The 26098-nt window shown below is 43.5% G+C and overlaps 1 protein-coding gene across 3 annotated transcripts in view; it reads right to left on the bottom strand.

The window, feature by feature from the left end:
- The window catches only part of CHST11 (carbohydrate sulfotransferase 11), a 202030-nt gene extending 180823 nt beyond the window's left edge, over positions 1-21207 (bottom strand). Inside the window, exon 1 of one of the 3 annotated variants that reach the window (XM_020804422.3) lies at positions 20849-21207. In XM_020804422.3, coding sequence (XP_020660081.2) covers positions 20849-20966 — 118 coding nt within the window. In that variant the 5' untranslated portion in view covers positions 20967-21207. Of the gene's footprint in view, positions 1-19116; positions 19406-20848 lie in introns of those variants that run through there. The other 2 variants (XM_020804423.3, XM_020804421.3) reach the window with 2 other exon arrangements.
- Between the last annotated feature and the right edge of the window lie 4891 nt (positions 21208-26098).

Genomic DNA, 26098 nt, shown 5'->3' with positions numbered 1-26098 from the left:
AAAACAAACAGGAAGCAGATACGTATCATAATATCATGAACAGTGTGACAAAACTGAAGAGAAAAAGAAAGTGCATGGAGAGAAGCAATATACTTGTGTAATTTTAGACTTTGGAATTAAAGGTCTTGCGCATAAACGTTCCTATCTTTAGACAGTACTTGAAAGCCCTGGATGCCAACTCTGCTGCATTCAAGCAGCTGTCTGTTAATTCTCCTGAAGAAAACCCTCAATAGTTGCCACAAAGTCCTCCCTGACGGCGCCACTGAAGAGGAGTGGAAATCTACAAGCCAAGATTGAAAAAGGTTTACCAAAAGGGCCTTTTGAGCATTTACAGGCATCCCAAATAACAAAATAAATACATATAGAAATAACATTAGGGGGAGCACACAGGCAGGCTTCTGACTTTTTTGGGGGGGGGAGAAATAAGCTGCCACTGAAAAGCCAAATAACATGGGCAAAAATGCAGCTAGAGATGGAGTCAGTCAGCCCCCAACTTTCTGTCCATGCTATGAAATTTAGCCAGGCTTGTTGGTCAGATATTTTATAGCCAAGATGTTATGGGAAACAACAATTATTAACAAAACACCAGGACTCTTTAAACGCAGTAGCCCAATATGTTTGAAGTATAGCCATTATATTCTCAATTAGCAGCTAAGGAGAACCTGTTCTCCTTTGAATCTCAACAAATAAGTTAAAATCATCAAGCAGAAGCTTCACAAAGAAGACAGTGAAATCCCCTCTTAGCTCCAATCCACAGTATTGCTCTGAATCTAACAATACTCTCTCTGACATACATCTGCTTCATACGTTTCTGAGGGAGATGCTGTAAGGAGCAATTCAAAGGTGCCATTTTGGGTGGTTTGGAAGAAGGATTCTCCACAAGGTGCAAAGTCTGGTGTATAATGATTGTTAAAATTGTTTGTTAAAACTGAAAGATTATTTTGTGGTTACTGTACTTTTTAAACTTTGTAAGAAATAGAGATATGATTCCCAAGGGGAAAAACAGCTACTCTAAAGCACATTTGCCTTACTAAACAGCTCCTCCATATTTTCTTTACTACATCATGCTCTCTGAACAGCTGAGGGTTACAGTGGTGCCTCGCTTAACGATTACCTCATGAAAATATAATAACTTGTTTCAGAGGATCCATTAGGGCCCGACCGGGCCACGAAGACAGACCTCCCCCTGCACGCACTCCCCTCCCCACAGCTGCTCTGCGCATACGGGTGCATGCGTGAAGGGGTGAGGGAACACTCACACCAGAGCTGGCACACACACGTGTGCACAAAGCAGCTGTGGGGAGGGGAATGCATGCAGGGGGGAGGTCTGTCTTCATGGCCCGGTGGGACTGAAGCCACGGACTGGCAGTGGGCCGTGGAACAGGGGTTGACAACCTCTGCCCTAATGGATCCTCCGAAACAAGTTACTGTATTATATATTCATTGTCACTTACTGTCAGCTTAGCTTGAAGACACATCAAGAACAAGAAATGCAGGATATTATTATTTTTCATAAATAAAAGATTTTCAAATGGATGTTGTGGACTCTGTATGAATCCCTTTTGCCTGATGGACCATCTTTCAGTGTGGGTAGTTACCAAAACCACAACTCCAGTCCCATCAAGTCATTCAGAAGTCTTTAATAGTCTTTAAAAATCTGATACAACAAATTAAGTCACGATTACAAGTTAAATCCCATCCTTTTCGGAGGGGTTCAGCCACAGCCAACTTAAATTAAATTCCAGTTGAAATGTTTTTCTTCCTTATTTTGATAACAATGTCTAAAAGCCAACTTTTCACCTACAGCCATAATGTGGAAAACATACTGCCAGGGGACTGTAATTTCCTATGACACAGGAAAACCAATTAGCATCTAGTTTCAAATTAGAAACAACATTTATCACTACTCAAAAAGGTAAATACAAGCCTTAAGCAAATGCCTGCAAAAATAAACCAATTCTAATTTTCAACTACTTTGCATTCTTTCCCAACACCATAGATTCTTCCTCTCAACATAGATACGAGTTACCTTGGAGCTGATAAATAATACATACAGTTTAGACCCCACCGGCTTGGGGAAAAACTCTGATTGTGCGAGAATGACATTTGTGCAAGGACAAAACAAACCAGCCTTGCCAGCAGGCAAGCAAGCAGAGAGAGGGAGAGAGAGAGAGAGAGAGAGAGAGAGAGAGCATCATGGAGAAGAATGGAAAAAGCCCTCAACATGCTGCAAAGCACACTTTGGGAGATGCAACCCAATTGCCATTTCTTCCACTTCTCTGAACCGCTTCAAAACATTTAAATGCATCACCCAAGGAGATAAACCATTTTGTCGCCCTGCTAAGCTGAGTCAAGGAAACCAGTTGAGCATTCAGAAAATAGGGTCCCATCCAAAGAAATAAGAAATTACACTTGGCGAAGGTCAAGACTTTTTGTTCTTCCAGATAGAATACACAATCTAACTCATTCCTATGTAGAGAAAGAAAGAAAGAAAAATCTTTGAAGCTGTCGGAAATTTTGTTTCGGGGGGGAAGCTTGTGCCAAATCATGACAATGTCTAGCGTTAATATTTCTAATGTCAGCACAAAGCTTCCTTGCTATTTATAAGGTCTTTGTTTCATATTTTAGCATGAAACAAAATATCTGTACTAATGAGAGCTAGCATTTTTACCAATAATAAAAAAATGAAGCTTACATATTTTTGCCTTATGGAAATTGCAATTACGGAGTAATGGGTGTTCCCCCAGTTTAAAAGTCAGTGGAAAATTACACTGAGTGGTAACATTTCCAGAAGCATCAGAGGGTCAGGTTTTCTTTTTCTTTCTTCAATGAATTAAACAGCAAGTAACTGTTGCAAAAAAAGGAAGCACAAACTGCACTTCTGTTTCTGCACACAAACAAGCCTCTGTCCAAAAGTGGCAAGGCACATTATAAATTTTTTAAATTAATCTTAGCCTTCCATTTGAAAAGTACTACTCATCTAGTAGCACTTCCCAAATTTCTGAGAGAGACAGCACACTTCTTTCTGAAATAACAGAGTGGAGGCAGGAACGTTTCTTCTTTCAGCTCCGAAAATTCTTAAAGAGTACAAGAGGGACCAGCAACACAGCGCTGTAGCACAGAGCATTCCTCCCAGTGCTTCATACTTTGAGCACATGTATTAGCTTAATTTTGGCACCACTCTGTTTCTCTGTGTTACTTTTGACAGGCAGAGGGCAGTCTCAGGGTGCAATGAAGTGGAACTGGGTGCTTTCTGACCCCACTGTGCGTTCGAAAAACTGTTTTTATCTTCATCTGATACCATTATTATTACCGCTCACTGCCACATCATTGTTCATCAAATTAGTGGTCAGTATATGAATTCTGGACATGTTTGTCAAGAACACTGACACCACCCCTAGACTCCATGTGTTCATCCAATCTCATGCACAGCACCTATACTTACAGGTAAGACGGCAGGGGGAAAGAACTTTTGGCCTCCACATGGTTTGGATTATGACTCCACAATCCCTGGTTTCTGGGCACTAAAGTCCAAGACCTATGAACAGTGCAAGGGTCCTCACTCCTGTTCTATGTAAAAGCTTGTCAGATGAACCAGCCAAAAATAATCTTAATCACACAGAATTCATTGACCACATATTTGCCCATATGTGTAAGGCTTCTCTCTTTCTCTCTCAATCTCTCATGGCAGAGGAATTACCTCAGCTTACTGACAAATCAGCATGAATGACCACAACATTTTCATCCATCCCAATTCAAGAGTGATTAGAAACTAACAGTGGACTGTACCAAAAAACCAGGAGTATGAGCAAAAAAAAGAGAGGGAAAGCCAGCTCCAGTTCCTTAGTTAGGTCCTTCGTCTTCCCATTAAAATATGCGGCACTTTCAAAAGTAGTTAACGTCAACTGGACACCACCCCATTTTTATGGCAACCCTAGTTTCAAACATATTAAGTGAACATTTATGCCAAACAGAATACCATAAACATTCAGTAGTAAAACACAAGAAATTGTCTACAAGTAAACAGACAGACAAATCCAACAGTTTGGCAAGATATATTACAAAGATCTACCACCAAGAGTTCCCAGGACCTCCAAATCCAGGACCCTTAAGTACAGCTCTGCAACTATGGTGATGGGAGTTGTAGTCCAACCCATCTGAAACAGGCTGGACTAGCCATTCCCCACATACACTTTCAACAATCTGATTCTCTGATCTGAAACAGAGAAATGTTCAGAAAATGATGTTCCTGCTCACTTGCTCCCTCCCCTCCATATGGTTGTGGTGAAATTTTCATCAGGGATTTAGAAATAATTTGAGGATAGGCCAGTTTCCAATACGCTAAAATAATTAGAAAAAATGATATTTTGCATTCATATAGCAGTCCTTCTTCTAGGAGAATTTCAAGGCATCTCAAAAATCTGAAAGCAGGACCATCAAAACTCTTGTCCTGACTTATGTGGGTAAATCCTAAGAGAGCAGGTTGAAGTATACTGTATATATGGCATAAGATATAAAATGTCTGATTCAATAGATACAGCCTTGGCTAAAACACAAACTGAATGTCTGTGAAGGGGATGTAGCAGTCTCGAGTAGAAATGTGGAAACCAGACAGGCCTCACACTTTTAAAAAGTAGTATAGTAGAAAGTTAGACAGCAGAAAGACGCCCTTGTGTCATGTAGTGGGTAGCGTGATGGACAAGAAGAAGCCTGGGTTCAAAGTCTCACTCAGCCATGAAAAGTCAGTGGCGGTGTAAAGATTGAGTTCCGGGTGTCAGAGTTATATACCCACAAAGAGCACCCCCCCCAAGAAAGTATCCCCCAGGCACCTTGAGAGACCAAAAGCACAGAGAAGCTTCTACTGACTATCTACAATCCCTCCAAGTTTAGTGAAGATTGGGTTTCCCCAAACCAGCTGCTAAAGGGTACTTGCCGGAGGGGGGGCAATTTGTGGGTGTATAACTTGGATGTCTGAAAATCAATCTTCACCAAACTTGGAGGGATTGCAGAGGAGAGTGAGAAGAAGCTTCGCTGTGATTTTGGTGTCTCCAAGTGACTGGGGGGAACATCCTGGGGGGGGGTCCTTGTGGGAGTATAACTCAGGCAACCAAAACCCAAACTTCACAAAAGATGCAGCGCTTGTAGTGGAGAGCCAGAGGAACCTTCCCAGTGAATTGGGTGTCTCTAGGTACTTTCAGGGCAATTTTATAGGGTTTTAAATAAACAACAAGTTGATTCACCAGGAAAAAAAATCATAAATTCATGATTGACGAATCAAAATGAATCACCATTTTTCTAATTTGTGCCCATCTCTAACTCCTGCTATTATTATTCTGTAACTTCAGGCTCTATTGGCCAATATCCTGTTGTGTAGCTCTAGCTTAGCTGCACAATGGGAGTGACATCGCCAGGCATGGCAGATTAATTCGGCCCAAACAGTTCCTTTTTCAGTTATGGGGTGGATGCAGCTGATGTGCAACGATGAAAAGTTACTGCACTCCAAAACTGAAAAAGGAATTTTTTTCATTAGCACCAATCTGCCAAGGCCAGAGACCTCACTCCCACCACACAGGCAGAATTATGCAAGATGATACCAGCTACTGGCCTATTTGCTGTTTCACCACTAAATGCCAAAGAAAAAATGGATAAAATAAATGGATAGATTACCTCAGAGACCTTGGTTTGGGAGCACTAATAAAAGTACCCCAAATCACAGATGGGGGGGGTATTTTTCTTTAGCAGAGAAGTACAGACCATTTATTTACTTATCCTTAAGTAACCCATCCCGACCTTTTTAAGGACATATTCAACGTAAGGACATAAGCCAACAATCCCCCCCCCCATTTCTCGGTGAAGAAAGGGCTGAACTGTTTCTTCTTGCATTTGAATTTGTGATCCCAAGTGTACATATTTAAACCACGCCAGCTTACTGACAGTAAACCATTCATACAGAGGATGGGATGGGTGAATGATGGATTCTTCCATCGTCATGCACAACTGCCCACTGTGATTAAAACTTTTATTAATGGAAATTCAGGACCTTCTCTCCCCCAGACATCTTCACATTTTTCACTTCTTCATATACATTAAAAAGCAGCCATGATACTACTGCTGCTGCTGCTGCATGTTAAACAAAATTATAAAGCTGCCATGTACATGTTTAAACCTCCATCTCACAACTGGAACTGCTGGATGGAGGAAGAGAATAGAATATAGAAATTGCTAAAATATCAAGAACCTCCAATTCAAAACTCAAATGCCTGCATATTTTATCCATTTAAAGTTGATCCTAATAAAGGCACTAGCCATCTACAGATTTTGGATTTGGTTTTATTACTCATTTACCACTTGGAGTGACATATCCTTTGTAGTCCTTAACTCACTTTTCCACCTAACAATTCTGCAAGACATTAGTGTTGGATCAAAAACCTTGGGTCAAAATCTCGTCCAGTTCTTCTGTAGGCTATTTATAGATTCCACAACCTCGAGGCTCCAATGTTTTACATTTTACATGCAAGGCAAAGAGCAGAAACTCTTAATACTGCTGTGTTTAATGGCATTTCCAGAGAAACAGTTGCAGCAAGTCTGATGCAGGAAAAACAACAGGGACTTTTGCGACACCTTGAAAACTGATGTATTTAATTTGGCATAAGTTTCCATGCACTGCAACCGACTTCTTCAGATGCAAATCTGATTATTACAGGAAAATGGAATAAAGGCAGGCTTTCGCACACGCCTGCACAAGTCCACCAAAAGGTTTGTGGCAAATATTCTAGACAACTCATATTACAAATAGAAGAGGGAGTGTAGTGGCTCCAGGATTCAAAGGACTGATGTGTATAGGACTTTTATTATCAAGGGGATCTCATACCATCAGCAACTCCCTTCCAGCTTCTCTATCCCCTCTGAGCTTAGCTGCAAGCTCCACAGCAGGTGGCAGTGGGATGAATTTCTCTATTAACTCTACATAATTATATGTCATTCCTTCTACAGTCATAGCATTCTGGAGAACCTCGGTACCGAATGAGCAATTAAGATCCATTAACTTTACCAAAGACTTGTTCCCAGTGAGAGAAAAAAAACTACTAGAAGAGGTTTGCTAATATGAGATCGCTGTGGCTATCATTCATTTTCAGACTGTCCTATAGGACTCGGCTGTGGGAGCTCTTTTCACAATGAGAGCCTCTTTTCAAAACAGAACCACTACACCATGGAAATGGGATATTCTGTTGTTTAAACGTGCAACAAACAGAAGAATGATCTTGTGAATCAGCTCGTAAGCAAAGGCGATTGATATTTCATACAAAAATCTACTCTTGGCTGCACCTGATAAAATAAGCTATTGCCCATGTCACAGCAGACCAGTTTAGATTGTCACAGAACCTTTTTGCTTCCAAAATTTAATATTTTAAGATAACATCATTTTGAGATTTCATTCCAGAGGGAATAATTTGTGGGGTAAATTTGGAGCTTCGTTAGCAGTCTACAGCAAATAGAGTGTTGCCTTACTTCTGGTTTAGGTTACCAACAGCCAGCCCCTTCCTGCTTATATCCTCAAGCTAAGACAGAGAGGGTCAGGGCCCTGCCTCGTGGCATTCTTGCTGAACTCTCAGCCTCACAGCATTGTGTGTGTATGTGTTGCGGAGGTGGGTAGAGAGAGAAAAGGACAGAATGAATACAAGTGTGTAAGACAACCGTCCGGCTTGGAAGCTGGGCACAGAAGCTTTCTAAGTGAAGTCTGACTGTATTTTTCCACTTTAGAGCTGAAATATGGTGAGAGTGAATGGAGTAGAGGTGATGAAGGGTCTGAGGGAATGCATAGCTGCATGTTTCTGCATGTGTGTTCGATTGTCTGCTTGCCTGCTTGTATGTCAATAAGGGTCATCCTTACTGGTCACCATGGGCTGCTGTGCCTTCTACTCCAACACTGTTGCAGTCACTGTGGTGGAATCCAGGGATGAGATGGCCAGCCTTCCTTCTTTCAGGTTAGAGGAGGGCATCCGGGGCCCTCTCCCACTCTTGAACAGCAGCTCCTATGGGAGTTGAAGTCTCGTATTTAGAGGGCCACAACATACCCATCCCGGTTGACATTCCTATCCCAAGCTTCTGGAAGGAGAGACAAACAAAGGGGTATACAGATGCAGACACTTGGTCCATGAGGACTAGAAGGATTAAAAGATGCTGATACCATTCAGGAGGAACGCAGGGATTCAAAGTACAGTATACTTCCAAACCAATCAAATAATAGATTCTCTACTAGCAGACATCCAGTTGATCAGAGGTGCAATTTTGCTCCATGCAGCACAACATAATCACGTTTCTCACTGCAATTACTACAATTAATCATTCTAGTCTAGTGGCTGGAATGTGCATAATGGACTGCATAATTCAGCTATCAAAGACAGTGCCTTCTATCACCAAAAAAAAAAAAGCCACTTCCAACAGGATGCAAGCTGGGACAGCTTAAGCTTAATCACCTGATAACTATCACTGCATGCAATTTGCCTTTTTAAATGAAAGTCATGTCCCTTACTACACTCTAACGCAGACTGCAAGCAGATAAGTGCAAGATTAGATTTCATGGAATCAAACCAATCAGTATCCTATACTCTTTCCAAAAAAAGCAAATTAGTGTCTTACCAGCAAGAAGAAGAGCACAATAAGCTGATTACATCAGCAGTGACCTAAAAAAACAGCTCCATTCATCCTAACCAGAATTAGTCTTATTTTTGTTATGTTCCTCTAGTCCTCTGGACTACTTTGACATTACCAGCTAGCAGTCAAACCTGGTTTTGAATATGAATGAGGTACCAAAAGACTAACATTTTCAGAAACCCTTCAGCTCCAAAAACCTTCACTAGCAGGTACAGTATAGTAAAAGTGGCCTCTTTTGCCCTTTGCCTCATTTACAGTATGGAACCAATTTGCTTTACAGAGTTGCTGCTACATATCTCATCAGCAAATTAGGACCTGAAACATCTGAAGGGCCCACCATCTGAATAAGGCACATGAGGTCCTAGTCTCTTGGAAGCGGTATATAAATAATAGTACGTATTATCTTTGTTGAGTGGACAGCTCAATCTTAATTAAACATGGCAAATAACACATTGCCTTTAGAATGTACATAAAGCCCAGGAATCTGTTCCATGGAACTAAACTGTGCTTTGCATGCCTGATAGTTATTGCGCCGAGCCTAAGTCCTGAGCACTGAACAGTGCTTTAGATGCTTGGCAGGAAAGTGTCCAGACTGGGAAGAATTTCATCTGAACAGGCGTGCTTTGCTTTGGAGTCGCGTACGGTGGGAACAAAGCCAACAAGACTTTTTCCCAGCCCGGTTTTGGTCCCTGGCCCAAAAAAGGTTCCCCAAATGAGTATTCAAGATAGCTAGCATGCTCGCAAACGGAGCTTAGAACAGAAGATCTGAATTCTGAAGCTATCTGTGAATTCACAGGATGGCTTGACGTCTTTGGGAAGGACTGCAGAAACAATGCAAGAAATTTCAGAACCTCAAATACAGAAGGAAGGCAAGAATGGAAAGAGCTGAAAAACTGCAGGATTCAAGCAAGCAGAACAGGAAAAATAAACATTATGCATTTTGTTAAATTTCTTTGTTATAATTTTTTTAATCGCCTCTTTCCATCATCATTATATTGCTCGTGTGTGTCTATGCATGAAGGAAACTGGAGTCTGGGGGGTGAGAGGCTAAGCCCAGCCAGGAAATGCCTCTTTCAGGATCATCAAGAAAAGCCGATATGTTTTTATTTCCTTTTTTCAGTTTGCTTTCCCCTCTTTTGAAAAGTCACTATAAAAACAAACAACGTAAGTTTTGCAATTTTACTACTTCTCCTTGGTCCCAATATTAACTAAATGCCCATCAACTAAATGTGGGGCTCAAGAGTTTATTCTCTTAGGCTGAACTCTTTCTCCTAATTACTATGCAATACTGCCCAGTTTGGTTCTATAGACTTTCTGACAAGGAAACATAAAAATTGCCTTTAATATTTTAAGTATTGCAATAAGTTTTAAAATGTTGAAACTGAGGGTGTCCTGCTCCATGAAAAGTAGGCAGGATTCTGTGAAAAAGGCAATAATGCTGGGAAAGTAGAAAGGCAGGAAGAAAAGAGGACAACGAAATACAAGATGGACTAACTCCTTAAAGGATTCCTCAGGCTTAAGTTTGCAAGAGCTGAGCAGGGCAGTTGGGGACAGGACATTTTGGAGATTGCTAATTCAGAAGGTTGCCATAAATTGGAGGTGACTTGACTGCACACAGTGACAATAGCAGCAACAACAATTGCCTAGCAGTCAGGGTGATTTTCACTAGAAAGTTATAGAGATGGAATCTCCTGGGTAAAATTCAAAACAATCAAAATTTATTGTTTTTCCCACTTCTAGCAAGCCTTGGCCGAAACAACCTTACCACCATGACATCATAAATCCCTACCAGAGATGGACACCATTTGCCTTCTTAGTTCAGACTTCCATCCATGAAGGCCATACACAAGCAGATGCCTTCTCTATAACCTGGAATGCTCAAGTCTTCCTTTCTCTTTCTTCTTCCTTCCCCTCTGCTGCTTTTAAACAGAAATCTTCCAAGCTGCCTGAATAGGCAATATATACAACTTTTAAAACTTTTTCCTAGGTCTACTTATCCCAACATGTTGATATGTGACATGATTTCCATCTGACTGGCTGCTCTTTTAAATCAGGAGCCAGCAACTATTGCTTTCCAGCTGTCACCAACTCTACTAAACACAGAGCCGACACACTGGTAAGGAATTCTTTATTTTGTTTGTTATATACTGTTAAATTAATTCCAATTTATGGTAAGGTTTTCAAGGGATGGAGCTATATTAAGGTATGGTTGTACCATTACCCACACACATGCACACAAGAGTTTCCATAGTTAAGTGGGTCTCCAACACTCTACACTGCACTTGTTGGAAAACAGCCCTGACAATTGCTTTGTGTTTGGGTGAAAAGTGGTTAATTGATGGGGGGAAAGGGTCAGCTTCTTGGATTTTCCGCTGCATAGTGTCACTTTGTGAATTGTAGTTAGTGAGAAGAAGAGGGTATCTTAACTGCTACCTTTGGTGTTGTTTAACATCCAGGCTGCTCTTTCCTATGTAAACCCCAACATCAATGGTACCCTCTAATTTTCAGCCCCACTGGGCGGGCTCCACCTATCACATACACAACTTCATCCCTGTGCAACTAGAACTAAAAGGGTTGAACACAATTGCTGTGCAGAACAGGAAGAAAGTTGTGCGGAGAAAGGCAGAGACATGCTCGCAGCTTAGAGGGAATCTTGCCCAGCACCCCTTTTCCTGCTGGCAATGTTGTGCATCAATAAAGGGCCATATCCGGGTTTTCTGAATCATGGGTACAGAAGAACAATATCACACATTCATAAACTGGAGAGTTTTTAAAGAACTGAATTTATTACATATTACAGGAATTCCATTTTTATTACACCTTTCCTGAAAGTAGCACACATGTCTCTCTTCCTTCATACTTTATCCTCCAAACAACCATGAGAGCTAGGTGAGGCTAGCTGGAAGAGAATGACTGGCCCATGGCCACCCAATGAGTTTCATGGCTCACAGAAACCTGGAACTCCCAGGCCAAGCGCCTGTCCAAATCTCTTGAGCATTGATTGCATCATATTAGAACATAGGCTTGTAAGCCAACAATACCTAGAGGGCGCTAATCTCCCACTCCTGCTTTAAAGCCATTTCAGTCTATGCAGTTCCGTAAAACTACACAAGCGGTTGTAAGCCACGTTATTTTCCAGGCAGAGTAATTTTTACAAAATGCAAATATGATCTGTTGTCGCCCCCCCCCCACTTTCTGAAAACCTATGTGTCCCAACGGGGAAAGATTATTTTCTTCTTGTTGTGGTTTTATGTGTACAAATATTGAAAGTTTATGTAATCCTCTTAGTGGCAATAAAATGGAGATCTCCCCATGATGTTTCTTCATTTTCATATTGGCCAAATTGGCCTTCTATAATTTCTTCTATAATTTATTCACAATCCTCGGTGTGTAACGTGCTGGAACTCATGCGGGCTTCTCTAATGCCTTCTACTGATCAGCACTCCCTCCACTGTTGCTTATTCAGGATTGTAAACATGCTTTTCAAAATGATCCTTCATAGGACTGGAATTTCAGAAAGGAAGGTAGCAGTGTTTATGGATACACTGTTGTGTGGGGATCATGTCTTACTCATATTGTGCCTCCTAGAACTACAGTGGACCCTCTACTTAAGGAATTAATCCGTATTGGAATGGTGGCTGGAAGTCGAAAAGTCTGTAAGTCGAATCTCCATTGACCTACAATGCACTGAAAACTGATTAATCCCATAACCAGTGGTTTTTATTCTATTTTTATTCCATTTTGGTTTTTTTCTGGTCTGTAAGTCGATTATCTGGCTGCAAGTCGAATCTAAATTTTGCAGCCAGAGAAGTCTGTAACTCGAAAAGTCTGTAAGTCAAGCCGTCTGTAAGTCGAGGGTCCACTGTATGGAAGCTGAAGTGCCACCAGAGGGGTTATCTAATCCAACCCCTGCCAAAAGGAGTATTGTAATGACAGTGGGAGACAAAAGAACCCCTAAGCGCTTCCTCTGACTATCTTGACCCCACTTACTTTGGCCATGCCCTCTGCTCCATCAGTCTCAAGAAGCACCAAACACCTCCGCCTCCTAATGAACGACGACAAAGCAAAAGCAAGCTAATTCACAATATGGAAAATGGAGGAAGGCTGTGTTGGGATAAATAGACATCTGTTATTTCTTAAGGAGTTCTGCTTCCAATGACATGCTAACTGTATTGTCTAGTGCAGGGGTTCCCAACCTTGGGTGATGCAGGTGTTCTTGGACTGCAGCTCCCAGAGACCCTGACCAACACAGCTGGTGGCAAAAAGCTTCTGGGAATTACAGTCCAAGAACACTTGGGTTACCCAAGGTTGGGAACCACCGTTCTGGTGCAATCCTCAACACTGAATGGCAATATTTAAACAACGGCTGGAAACTGTCTTTGCATTGGTTTAGGAGAACTGACATCTCTGAGCACAGATGGTCTGTGAAAGGCTATAAAATTAATTGGGCAAATTAGACAGCATTTTGCCACACTGACAGATGACACAAAAGAGAAGGCATGCCAGTGAGGGCTGCCACCATCCGACTGCAAGGTTAGAGAAACTGCCTCAGCAAAACACCACCAGCTCATAGCATAATTTCCCAACAAGTTCTTAAGTTTTAGTGGAAGGCCAGTGTAATTAAGCGGCAAGAGAATTAGTACCTTGTTCTTATTAACACCTTAATAATGCTAGCCTTCAACCATGACATGGTTTCCAAATACAGTATCTATCAGGTTAGATCCAGGCTTCACCACAGATCTTTAGTAAAAGGATCCAGATTCCAAGGAGAAACCCTGAAATTACAAATTGGTAATAAGTTAACCAACCTATGCCCCCAATGGGTTTCAATTTGTCTGTTCCAAGCATTACTAAATCCAGATCCAGCACATGCACATATCCTGGGCTTAGAGAAGTTACTCTTTTTGGATTGCAACTGCCAGGAACCACAGACAGCAATGGCCTCCCTGGCTGAGGTGTTCTAAGGACCGTACAGTGGGGTCTTGACTTGAGAACTTAATCTGTATTGGAAGGCGGTTCTCAAGTCAAAAAGTCCTCAGGTCAAATCTGCATTTCCCATAGGAATGCATTGAAAACCATTTGATCCGTATCTGCTCTTTTCCGTCCATAGAAACTAATGGGAAGCTGCTATTCCGCCTTCGACCACTAGAGGGGGATATTTTGTTTCTTTTTTTCTTAGGTCAAGAAAGGTTCAGGGAAGGCAGGGAAAATACAGCCCAGGCAGTACAGTACCAGGCAGTCCGAAGACTGTCTCCCAATCCACTCTCTAAACGCTGGGAGGAGTGAGGAAGCAGTCAGGCACCCTTTTCACTGGCCAACAGTTAACTGAAAGTTCACATTTTGCACTTTCCCTGCCTCCCGCGTGGGTTTTTTTCAGTTCTTAACTCAAATCTAAGTACTTAAGTCAAGTCAATATTTTCCTATGAGAGTGGTTCTTAAGTCAAAATGTTCTTAACTCAAGCCATTCTTAAGTCAAGACCCCACTGTATTTCAAAAGAGTAACCTTTCCAAGTTAAAATCCCTTGCTTTCTATTCAGTGACCACCACCAACCTGCCGCTGGGGCTCCTCGCAATCAAGAGAGACATGTTGTGTCGCCTATTCTAGTACAGCAGGCAAATTATTACCTAGCACACTGTTGCGGCTGCACATGTGGTATGCGACTGCAGCACAATCCATGGCTATCCAAAGTCTCACTGCATTCAGTGGGGCTTATTCCCAAGTAAATATGTGCAGGAATGCAGGCTTAAGAGCTTTTCTACACCAGAGTTTGCAAATGCATCTACATTTGTTTGGACTACAAATTTCTAGAACTCTCCATTAGCATGGCTAATGATCTCACTGAGCTGGGGATGCTCCGGACTTGTAGTCCCCAAAAGTAGCTTCTCCACACTGTATTCTTGTAACATGGCCCTACACTTGAGAATGGAGATGGGAGGCAGAGTTTCCACCCACATGTCGCTCCTTTACATAAGGCTCCTCCTCGGAGGAAGGGGCAGGGAGGGCAAAGATGAGTCTTGACTGAGCCACATCACTCAAAGACCACCCCTCTGGCCCTTTTCCTCTATTGCCTCTTTCTAAATTAGACCAGGCAAAGCTGCACACTTGACGAGGTGACACCTTGATCAGTGCCAACACCTTGACTGAGGAGATGACAACCTCAATTACGAGGGGACAGAAAGTTCCACCTCAGCATGGCCAGGCTCACAACTCCCTCATGTCCTTGCCTTAGAACCCATGAGGTCTGTATTTAAAAGAGAAATATATGTTAAACTGGACACAGCTGCCAAGTTTTGCTGCATTAGAGAAACTAAAATAGAAACGGAGTTTCAGAATTTAAACACTGCACATTTGCTACAAATTACAGACCAGGAAAACACAGTGAGAGTTAAGAATACTTGACTCCCATTGACCTCCATGGGAGAGAGATTTAAGCGGATGCTTAACTCTCCCAGTTAAATCGATGGGGTTAAGCACTCTTAATTTTGGTGAGACTGTGCCTTTTCCAGTTATTTCCAAGCTTAATACCTGCCTAAGAATTCTGACAGGTGATGGGAGATTATACAAAATCTAATAAGGAGGCAGTAAAAGCTAATATAAAATAGGTCAGAAATATGGTTTCCATGGGCACCTTTAAAAATTAGACATGTACATATTTATAATAGCTATTTATTGATAGCTATACATATACACACACATATATACTATATTCATATACATGCTATATTCACATACCTGTACTTACATATGCTTGTACACAAATTAGTACTGCATTTTATGAAGCCACCGTGATGACACTTCCAGCAGGAAACAAGCAAGATAAATACAGCAGTTGAGTCATCACTGTCATTTTTAAGTACGCAACATTGAGTTCTTCAGTCAGAATATACCTCAGAAGCCCTCTGACAAATCCAAGCGCCAGGCAAATATGTTTGCTTCACATCCAAAAGGGTTCAGTGCTGACATATATCCTCATAACAGGGCAGTCCAAAATGTTTTGATTTAAGGCTGGTAACCTGTCACAGCAGGGACACAAATCCCATGCTTTCAACCAAGGCCCATCTTCAAATGACAGCAGCGCACACAGTTTGGAAATAAAGGCCGGTTCTGGCAACAGAAGAGTTGAGAAATGAAGTAGGGAAGCCATCCGTGGGCTATTTTGCTTTCGGCACAATTACCCTCCTGGCAAATGTATGGTCTATCATGGTTGCTTTTGTAATCCTGTGGTGTGTTAGATCTCCAAACCACCAAGCTGGTAAAGGCTGTTATCACAATCAGACAGAATGCTATAAGGAACAGACAAGAGTCACAAATTACCTAGCAACAGCTTCATCAACTCAGTAATTTTCTCAGGTCTTTGTCCAAATCTACTGGATTTCCTTCTTGTTTCAAAGCATGTTTGGAAAAACCTTCCTGGCTACTCTGCTTGTACATTAACCAGTTTACAGTCTCCTGCATGACAGCCATCTCTTGTATCATTCCTATGGAATAGGTCAAGAAGAGCCATCCTGAATATTTTGGACTCCCATTCCCATCAGCCCTGTCCAGCATGGCCAATGGTACGGGATTCTGTAGGATGAAGCCTAAAGCATCTAGAGGAACTCCTGATACAGTTTGACGTACAATGGACATATCTTCCTGATTACAGAGGGGTTTTCCAGACATTCTTAAGGATGTCCTAGTAGCAGGTCTGGATATTCTTTGCACAGTTGAAGCAATTTACAAAACAAACTATGAACAATATTGCACGCGAGTGCAAACAGAGACTAGATTATTATTGTTTATATAATTGAGTCAATACACATGGTATCTCACATACTAAGGTGAGCAAAAGAGACCAGTCCTTGCCCCAAGAAGCATATTTAAGTTGATGTATATGGTGGAGGAGAGTACGTACCTTATACTTGTTCTGATGCTCATTTTAGCTTGGGGTTAGGCTTTTATTATCCACACAGATTCACTATAGTTATTTTCTATTAGCACTGTATTTAATGCCAACTAAAGGTGATCCACTGATTCAGTGGGATTTGCAGACGTGTCCACTTTAGGACTAGAAAGAAAATACTGACCAAATATGTTTACATTTTGATCCTAAAGATTCCAGGTTCAGCCCTCCACACACTTTCTTGCAACTAAAGTACACCGTCTTCAATAGAGCTTCTTTCTCAGTCACATTTTGGACTAAAGCCTTAGTTTCATTCGTGGCTTGCAAGCTCTCTAACAGCCACTAGACTTTATAAAAATCTATAGACTTCATAAAAGAGTGGTTGCACTAATTTGGTGTGGTTGCTGAGTTTGACAAGGCTTTCGAAGTCAAGGCAAGCGGTTCAAGCTGGATTGTTTATCAGTGTATTGCCCACCAATACACTGAGACCTTTGGGTAGAGTGGGCGGCATATAAATCAAATAAATAAAAAATAAATAAATAAATATAAGCTTCAGTGATAAGGAAAACAAAGATAGACATCTATTAAAAATGAGCGCAGAGATTAAACTGCAGTACTGCAGTCAAGCCTCTGCTCATGACCTGGATTTGATCTCAACAAATTCAGCCGGCTCAAGGCAGACTCAGCCTTCCATCCTTCTGAGGTTAATAAAATTACTACCCAGCTCACTGAGGGGGCAAAGTGTTCTTTGCACAATTATATTGTAAATTGACCAGAGGGTGCTTTAGTACTATGGGTTGATATACAAGTCTAAACAAAAACAACATAACTGTAAGCAATTGCCACTTCAAATACATCAACACACATTTCTCACACAGACAAGTTAAACAATGTAATCAGAGCATCAACACTTACATAGGGGATCATTCCATTAACAGGGTCTGCATTACGAGAACTATTTCTAGCTAGAACTGCTCCCTCTAGGAGAAAAAATGAACCTATAGAGCTGTCCAATGCAGTTCTGCAAACACTTCCATCCAGTGATTAGATTCACATGCAAGAAGCAAGAGACATATCCTTGTAAAAATACTGTTTATTTATTCCACACAGTCACTGACAAAACTGACATGGCTTTTGATCAGCTATGTGAGACAGATGGCTGGCAAGTGTCAAAAATCTATTAATCTCTTTGTAGTGCCCTGAGGGAGAAGACAGGACTAACGACTCTTAAGCAGCAAATGAAAAAGTTAGATTTTTTTTTGCACAACCCTCTCTTGTTACTGCTGATTTAACAAAATTCATCACATATCCACAGTCAAGAAAAAAAAAACCTAAATAACACATACATAGGAAGTCTAGAAAATACTGGGATATAGAAGAGCTGTTTTTTTTCTCTCTCTCTCTTAAAATTTCATTTTCAAACGCCAAAGAGAAATATAGACTAAAGAGCCAGTCCGCAAATACATGTACTGTACTGTACTGGAAAGTGTGAACATACACTAACATACTGTAGAATATTAAAGATTTTTAAGTAAATATACACAGGAGTCATTTAAGCAAGCAATGGGACCTTTGTATAAATCATGAACTGGACAACAGCCCATAAAGACGAAGATGAAAATAAAATTTTAATAAGTCCACTGTTTTCCATAGTAAAGATCTAGGCATCAATCTAAGCCTTCTGCCCCACTGCCTCCTTGGAAGCAACAGGATTATACAGGCTTAACTCTGGGTGGAAAATACCATAAAGTTCAGTTTTATGGTTAGCAGCCTAGATCTTCAGATGCATGACACCGACTTTGTTTTTAGTTTTCCAGCTGACAAGTCTGAATGACATCACTGCCAAATGCTGCAATCCAACTGCTGTGCTTGCCCTCAAAAGCAATTCAGGGACACTGTTCTCCACTCCCTGACCCAGGCTCCCACCCTCCAAAACTACACATAATCAGAAGTTTCAGCTCAAACAATGAGGAGTCTTGTGGGAGGCACTTTAAAGACTTACACTTTTCAGCAGGCACACACCTGCGTGGAATTGTAACCCACTCCTTCAGGTGCACCTGGAGTGATGGGCTGCAACCCATGAAACCTTAAACCAGGCAGAACCGAGAGACTTAAAGTTGCCACAAGATTCTTTTACTGGCTTTGCTACAGGAGGCTAACATAACCACAATCTTACCAAATTCCAGCTCATAATCTCTTAGTGATGGGTAGGCAATTGCTGTCAAGGGTTTTTTTTTATTCTAGAAGGCATGGCAAAACTTGGGGGGACCACAGCCTGGATTGCAGAAGAGACAGCGTGGAGAAACACATGCAGGATACTTTCTGAAGCCTGCCCCAGGCAAAGCCCACCCCTCCATAAGTGTGAGAGGATCCCCCCCCCCAAAAGGTTGGCATATGATGTATTACTCCATTCCACCAATCTTCAACAAATCCACCAGAGTTCTCAGACAGGGAAGACATACCCCAGCCTTGCACACCCCCTCCAGGCGGCTCAGAGATCCAGCCAAGCCAAGACACCAGAGCAAAATTAGCAACCTCTGACTGGCATCTCTAAGTGCTCAGCCCCAGACTAACTCACCTGGCTGACAGCTGTTCACTATCTCCTGCAGCAGGTCCAGGTTTTCCAGGCGTTTGGTTTTAACAAACCTGGACCATTTCTGGAACAGGCGGGTATAAACATTTTCTGTTCTAAAAATGTCTACTCTATTCTCTTCCAAAGTACTCCCCTCCCCACCCATACCTCCCTCTGTCCGGCTGCTTCAAGATTTCCCCTTCTGAAACCCAGGCTGCACCTTACATCAAATCTAACAGTCCTCTATACTCCACCCCACCCCTTCAAAACAACTTCTCTCTCTCTTATTTTCTGCCACGCCACACCCGGATCTAAAATCAAACATACTTAAATGTCCCTCAAGTGCATCTGAAAACAGCTTGATCTGCCACAGCTGGTCACCAGGTCTGGGGTGGGCAGGATGCTTAAATCAAAAGGATTTTAGTCCTCGTTTGGTGTGTGCTCCCACAACCCGGCTGCGAGTGAGGGTTGCTCTAGGTTAATTATAAAGCAGAGTTTTAAAAAAAAAAGTAGCGGCAAAGACCAGAAACCATGCAAGATACAGGAGGTAGAGAATGCAATCATTTCCCCCATGCGCTGCACTTCCGAAAGAGAGATGGCAGTTCGTTTCATGGGGGGGTTGAGCCCAGCCCCTGGTCCCTGTTAAAGCAAACCCCTTGAATTAATGGATCTTAGGGTTTAGCAAGTCCCTATGCGTCTACCCCAACGGGGGCAAACCTTGGGCGTAGCCCACCGGCATCCACGACCTGAAACACCGAACCCAACCCGTGCTTTCCATGCGGATGAGACTAAGTTGCAAACCCTTCAGCTGGGGGGGGGGGGGCGCGTCCTGCTTTCCAGCTCCCGACTCGCTTGTGATGGGAACGTGAACGTTGCCTTTCCGGGCAAGGCTCCACAGAGATGTAAGCCACCAAGGGGGAGGAGGGTGGGGCTCCTCACCCCCGATCCCCCCCCCCCGCCGCCGCCGCCTTTCCCAACTCTCGTTCCCTGCCCCGAGGAGAAGGCGTGCGGGAGGGGAGGGGGGGCGTCCACGGTGCGCGGGAGCCCCGCTGGCCAGAGCGGGCGCCGGAGGAAAGCGAATGGCTCTCCGGAGCCTCTTGGCCTCCCCCCCCACCCCCGCTGCAGCAAGAGCAACGGCGCAGCCGGGATCGCCTCCAACGCACATGGGCAACGACAGCGGGGCGAAGGCGGCGAAAAGGAGACCAAGCGGGAACGGAGAGAGGGGACCATCTCTTCCCGCGATCCTCTCCGTCAGGATCGCGCCCTCCCCAAAAGGATTTCTCCTGCCTGCCCTCCGCCCCCGTGTCCAGCATCACCTACCCTGGCGGGAGCTTGGTCCCCCTTCCACCCACTTAAGACGCCACCTTCATCCCGATACTCCTCTCTTCCCCACATCACATTCCCAGGTGGTCCGCATCCTTGGCTACTTCCCCCCCACCCCATCCTCGCTCTCGGAAGTTCGCCGTCTCTGCCCCCAAGGCGCCCTCCTCGCCCGCCTGGATCTCTAGAAAAAAGCCCCGCTCGGTCGGGACGCAAGGGTCCGGTCGCCACCCACCCCAGCCTCGATCGCTCGCTTCCTCAGCCGGCCTCCGCGCATCGACTTCGCACGCACCTTCCCCACCCCGTCACCTCCACCACAAGCATCATCATCATCATCATCGCGGCCGCCGCCAAGTCCGGAGATGCCAAATCCAAAGGCTCCAGAGGCAGAGAGAGAAAGAGAGAAAAGCCGCCCTACCTGGATGCAACATACTTTGGAAATAGAAGATCACCAGGGCAAAGGATCCCAAGCAAGTGACCAGCACCATCCGACAGATCCGGTTCATCCTCATTACTTCCAGCAGCGCCGGCTTCATGGCTTTGTCCCGGCGAGGACGGAGAAAGAGTCGGGGGTGGGGAGGAGGGGGTGGGAGAGCAAGTGGCAGAAAGGCGGAGAGAAAGGGGGTGCCTCCCCGGGCAGGGCACGAAGCAACCCCCGCCGGCGGCTCTTTCCGAAGAGTTGCGCTGCACGGGAGCACCGGCGCCAGCGCAGCAGTAACGGCGGCGGCGGCGGCGGCAATCAAGCTCCGAGGGAAGCTCGCTTCGCCGGCGGCAGCTGCTGCCGCCTTCTACTCCTCCGCCTCCCTTTGCAACCGCTCTGGAGGCTACCTCGAGCAGCAGCTCGCGCGAGCTATTTCATTCGGCTGGGAGAAAGACCCAGCCTGGGAGCTACCACTCGACTCGCCGCTCACAGGGGGATAGAAGGCAGGCAGCGTCTGCGCAGAAGGCGGAAGACGAAGAGAGCCTCCGCGTCGGAACGCTGACCTCCGCCGCCGCCACGAAAAAAGTGGTGGCGTCCAGTTGTTTCCCCGGGGACTTTCCGCGGCTTCCTTCGCGGTCCTAAACTCGCCGGATTGCGACGTGCCGTTACTTGCTGCGGCACCCCGTGCGCGGGGCGGCGGAGAGGGAGCCGGCGGCGGTGGCTGCTTCTGAAAGGAACAAGATCTCCGTGTTTTGTTAGCCAGCACCAAGTTTCTGTTATTTGACGCAGCTTTGCTCGGCTCTTTAGTTGCAAAAGGTCTCTTAAGGACTTACAACTCGTTCTACCCAACAAAGCTTGTTAATGTTCCTTTTAGGACTACAACACCCAGTTTCCCCCGATGAGAGGCTCTCGTCAGGTTGGCTGGAGAACTGTGGGATTTATAATACCACAAATGAATTCTTTTAGACTGTGAAAAAGACATGGCACACAAGGAACAAGGAATGGGGAGGGAGAAGGAAAAACTAACACAGAAGGTTCTTAAAGTTCCAGCTTTGATGTGCCCAGTTCAGTGCAAACCATTCAGATATCTGCTGGAATGGGTATCACTAGTTGACAATCAAGGGGAAGCCAAGGACAGGTTGTGTCTCAGCAGAGGCCATGGTCTTGCTTCTCTTCTTTCCCTCTGCTTTGTAACCTGATGGAATGGGTGCTGCTGAGTGGAGATAACCTAAGAGAATGGAAGTCAAAGTTAATGGGATGGCATATGATTATAAAGCAGAATATATGCTTTGTTTTATCCAGCCATCTCATCCTCGGTCGTCCCCTTCTCCTCTTGCCTTCACATTTTCCCAAAATCAAGGTATTTTCCAAGGAGTCTTCTCTTTTCATGAGACGGCCAAAGTACTGGAGCCTCAGCTTCAGGATCTGTCCTTCCAGGGAGCACTCAGGGTTGATTTCCTTCAGAATGGATAGGTCTTTTCTCCTTGCAGTCCAGGGGACTCTCAAGAGCCTCCTCCAGCACCACAATTCAAAAGCATCAGTTCTTCGGCGGTCTGCTTTCTTTATGGTCCAGCTCTCACTTCCATACAACATGAATTTGACCCAACTCCGGGAGGCAGTGGAAGACAGGAGGGCCTAGCCCAAAGAGCTTAACGACTAAACAACAATATTGAAAAACAAGAAAGCAAGCAAACACTGCTCACTAAAGTTCACACTGACATAAATTGATTACTCTTTAAAGTGTCACACTATTTTGCCTCCTCCCCCCTTCCCATCCTCTTTTTTTTTTTCAGATTGCTTACTTAAATTGACTTTGGCTAATTTTGATCAGAAGAGCGGACACAAAGTGCTTCTATCCATTGGGAGACAAAGATGTGTCATGCATACCATTACTGAATAAAAATCTAAACTGAGACCAAAGAACTCTTACCCCTACCAATGATGTTTTAAGACACGCTTGAGACCGATTGTTGACCTCACCACTTCTGCCGTTTCCTGAGCTAGTGTTTGCAAAAGTCTCAGCGCCGATTGGTTAATCTTGGAAGCTAGACTTCAGTTCATAAGTACAGCTTCGACAAACCTGTTTCCTAAACAAGTCCCTTGTTATAGGAATGGGTATATAAACTGCACAGGATGGTGATGAAGAAGATCAGATCAGCAGAAAGCTGCTGTTGCTGCAGCTTTACACATAATGAGCTGAAAACCTTATTTACCTCAATGGACTAACTTGTGAGCAGACATGCAAAGGGTTGCACTATGACCCATTAGTTTCCTCATCAGGGTTTCTGTTTTTATTGGTACAGATGATTGATAAATTCTTCCCTCACTAAGGGATGACACATATTGTAACAAGTTAATCCTTTCCGGGTAGAATTACTTTCAAATATTTTGAGATTAGACTCTGCAGGTACAAGATGCAACATGTTCATGGTTAGACAGGAAACATGAACATTCTATTTCCTTAATACCACGCTATTGTGACAGATCCTTGGAAAAAATCCAGACCATTTGATGTTCAGATGCAATGAGATCCTTTGCTCCTCACCCTGTTCCACACAGTAGGTGCAATGCACTGACCTGGTGAAGTATGCATACTTCCACAGTGGGTAGTCCTGCCTTTATACTTCTGCACTATTAGAGAGCAGGCCGGGTAGGTGGGGCTCGTCAGCCATGGAAGGCAGCCCATCTAGGAGAAGGAAAACTCTGATTTCAAACCTCCACTGCCCTGTGGCTATATCCACTCATGGAAAAGGCTTCAGGAGTTAACCTAGAGCAAAATCCGGAGCTGGAGTCCCGAAGGCAGTTCGTGTCGTTCTGCCAACTCCTGCGACGTTGATGGAACCAGTTGTCTTGGCTCTTGCCTTTCCATTGGACTGTTTCAGCAACGTGGAGAGGGGGGACTGCTGCTTGGGTAACAGCCTATCCTCCATATTATTTTACCCTGGCTTCAGTCTCTGAAGAGGACACTCCTCGATACAGAGCATGTTACCATGGTCTCTCAAGACTGAAGGATGCCTATGAGTACTGCCTTTATAACTATGGATCAAACAGTGTTGCAGTTGAAGGTTGTAAAATGAAAGGAAGAGAGGGAGTGACATTGCTCCATCACACCCATTTGAGCAGAGGCTTGTCTATTAATATTTCCATGTGGAAAGTTCATTAGAATATGAAATCTTGTGTGAGCCCAGATGACTCAAGACGTATGCACAGATACACAGACCGGTCCGGGGGTTAGAGCAAATTAATTGCCAGCCTCTGACATAGTTCATTTCTCTCCTTAGATTCACACAGTATTCTTTTTGCTATTTTTTCCACTGTCATTTGCCAGTCTAGAACACCTTTTATAGTTTTACATTGGTTGGAATAAGGCTAAGTCGGAGACGGGATGGCAGCTGCTTTGAATGCTGTTGCAATTATGCCAGCTCTCTAACCTGCTTGCAATTAACTGAATTCAGTCTTACGGCAAGACGTTTCATGGCTTCATTCTTTCTTCAAGCGGAAAGGCTGTTCCAATCAAGACATATTAACCCAGAACCTCTCTTTCATTTTTCCATATTTTTCCAGCCAAAGATTGTTTTTTCTCATCTCACAGTCCAGAACTTGATGTTATAGCCAATACAAAACTGCCGCCAGAAGCGGTAGGTGGAAGAGGTTGTCAAATGAAGCAAAATGGCAGATTTCCCCAGAAACAGGAGCCAGTGAACTATCTCTCTATAAACTCAGGTCCTCATATAGCAATGGAGGAAAAGGGGTGCTTAAATCAGGGAATATAGCTGGCACCCCAATTTTGAACATTCTCACCCCAAGAGGCACTTTTGTACCTCCACCAGTCATTTCAACATTAGGTAAATATATGTCTGTTCTCACAAGCCCTTTAATGATCATTTATCTATTTTATGTTGGCAGATAGTTGATATTATTTTATGGTACTCATACTGAATTTTGTATGTTTTTAATTTGTACTGTTTTTTTAAAAAACCTTTGCAACTTCCCTGAAAAGCTAGATGAAGAGCAGGTTAATAATAACAATGATAACCATAAGAACAAGATAAAAGAAAAGGAGAGTGGGAAGACAAGTGAAACACTTATGTCATATAATGCATTCTATAGGTGCTCCCAGGAAGAAGGAATGAAGAGCAGAGCTGGGCAAAGCTATATATTTGATCTGTAATTCTCAGCCATGATGGTTACATAGGTGCGCACGCACACACACACAAAATACTCCTGTCTGTGAAACCCTTACTTGTACTCTTAAAAAGTAAGTTTTCTGTGCTCTGAAGAAGTAGAGCTGACACAGATTGTTCTTTCTAGACAAAGCTATGTTTCTGACATAGTGGTTGAAATTCAATTGTAAGTTGCAACTATAGTAGGCACATTGAATCAGTGGAGACTTGGTGAGTCAACTCCTCTGTAAGTTCTACTGATTCAATGAGCTTACTCTAGTTGCAACTTACTGCTGGATTTCAGCCACTGTCTACTTTTGTCCTCCAAATGCAAAAGCTAAAGGTAAAGGTAAAGGTTCCCCTTGACAATTTTTGTCCAGTCGTGTTCGACTCTAGGGGGCGGTGCTCATCCCCGTTTCCAAGCCATAGAGCCAGCGTTTGTCCGAAGACAATCTTCCGCGGTCACGTGGCCAGTGCGACTTAGACACGGAACGCTGTTACCTTCCCACCAAAGTGGTCCCTATTTATCTACTTGCATTTGCATGCTTTCTAACCGCTAGGTTGGCGGGAGCTGGGACAAGCAATGGGCACTCACTCCGTCGCATGGATTCGATCTTATGACTGCTTGGTCTTCTGACCTTGCAGCACAGGCTTCTGCGGTTTAGCCCGCAGCACCACCACGTCCCCTAAATGCAAAAGCTACCATGCATTAATTACTACATTTTTAAAAGGAGACTATTTATTATTCATACAGCACTTCCGTTGACAAACTCCTTTATAATCTTTATTATGTTCTGTCTTCCAGGAATGGGATGGAAAGACATTGTCCCCCAATGAAAGGTCATATTTCATTGAAGGTGGAAAGAGGCATTCAGAAATGCAAGTACCAAAGTCATTTTCCACTCCCAATTATATGCAACTTTCCTCCCCATCTTTACCCCATCTGCTGAATAAAATATGGAGCTTTTCACTTTTAAGTCATACTAGGTGATATTTCAAGCAGAGGAAGAGTAATGATGAATCACATGAAGGTCCCATGAGATCATACAAACCCATATTTCTGTAATGAGTTTCAGACTCATTT

The sequence above is a fragment of the Pogona vitticeps genome, chromosome 5, assembly GCF_051106095.1.
Source record: "Pogona vitticeps strain Pit_001003342236 chromosome 5, PviZW2.1, whole genome shotgun sequence".
Lineage (NCBI taxonomy): Eukaryota > Metazoa > Chordata > Lepidosauria > Squamata > Agamidae > Pogona > Pogona vitticeps.
The sequence above is the reverse complement of the archived record's forward strand: the minus strand, read 5'-3'. Positions and strand labels throughout refer to the sequence as shown.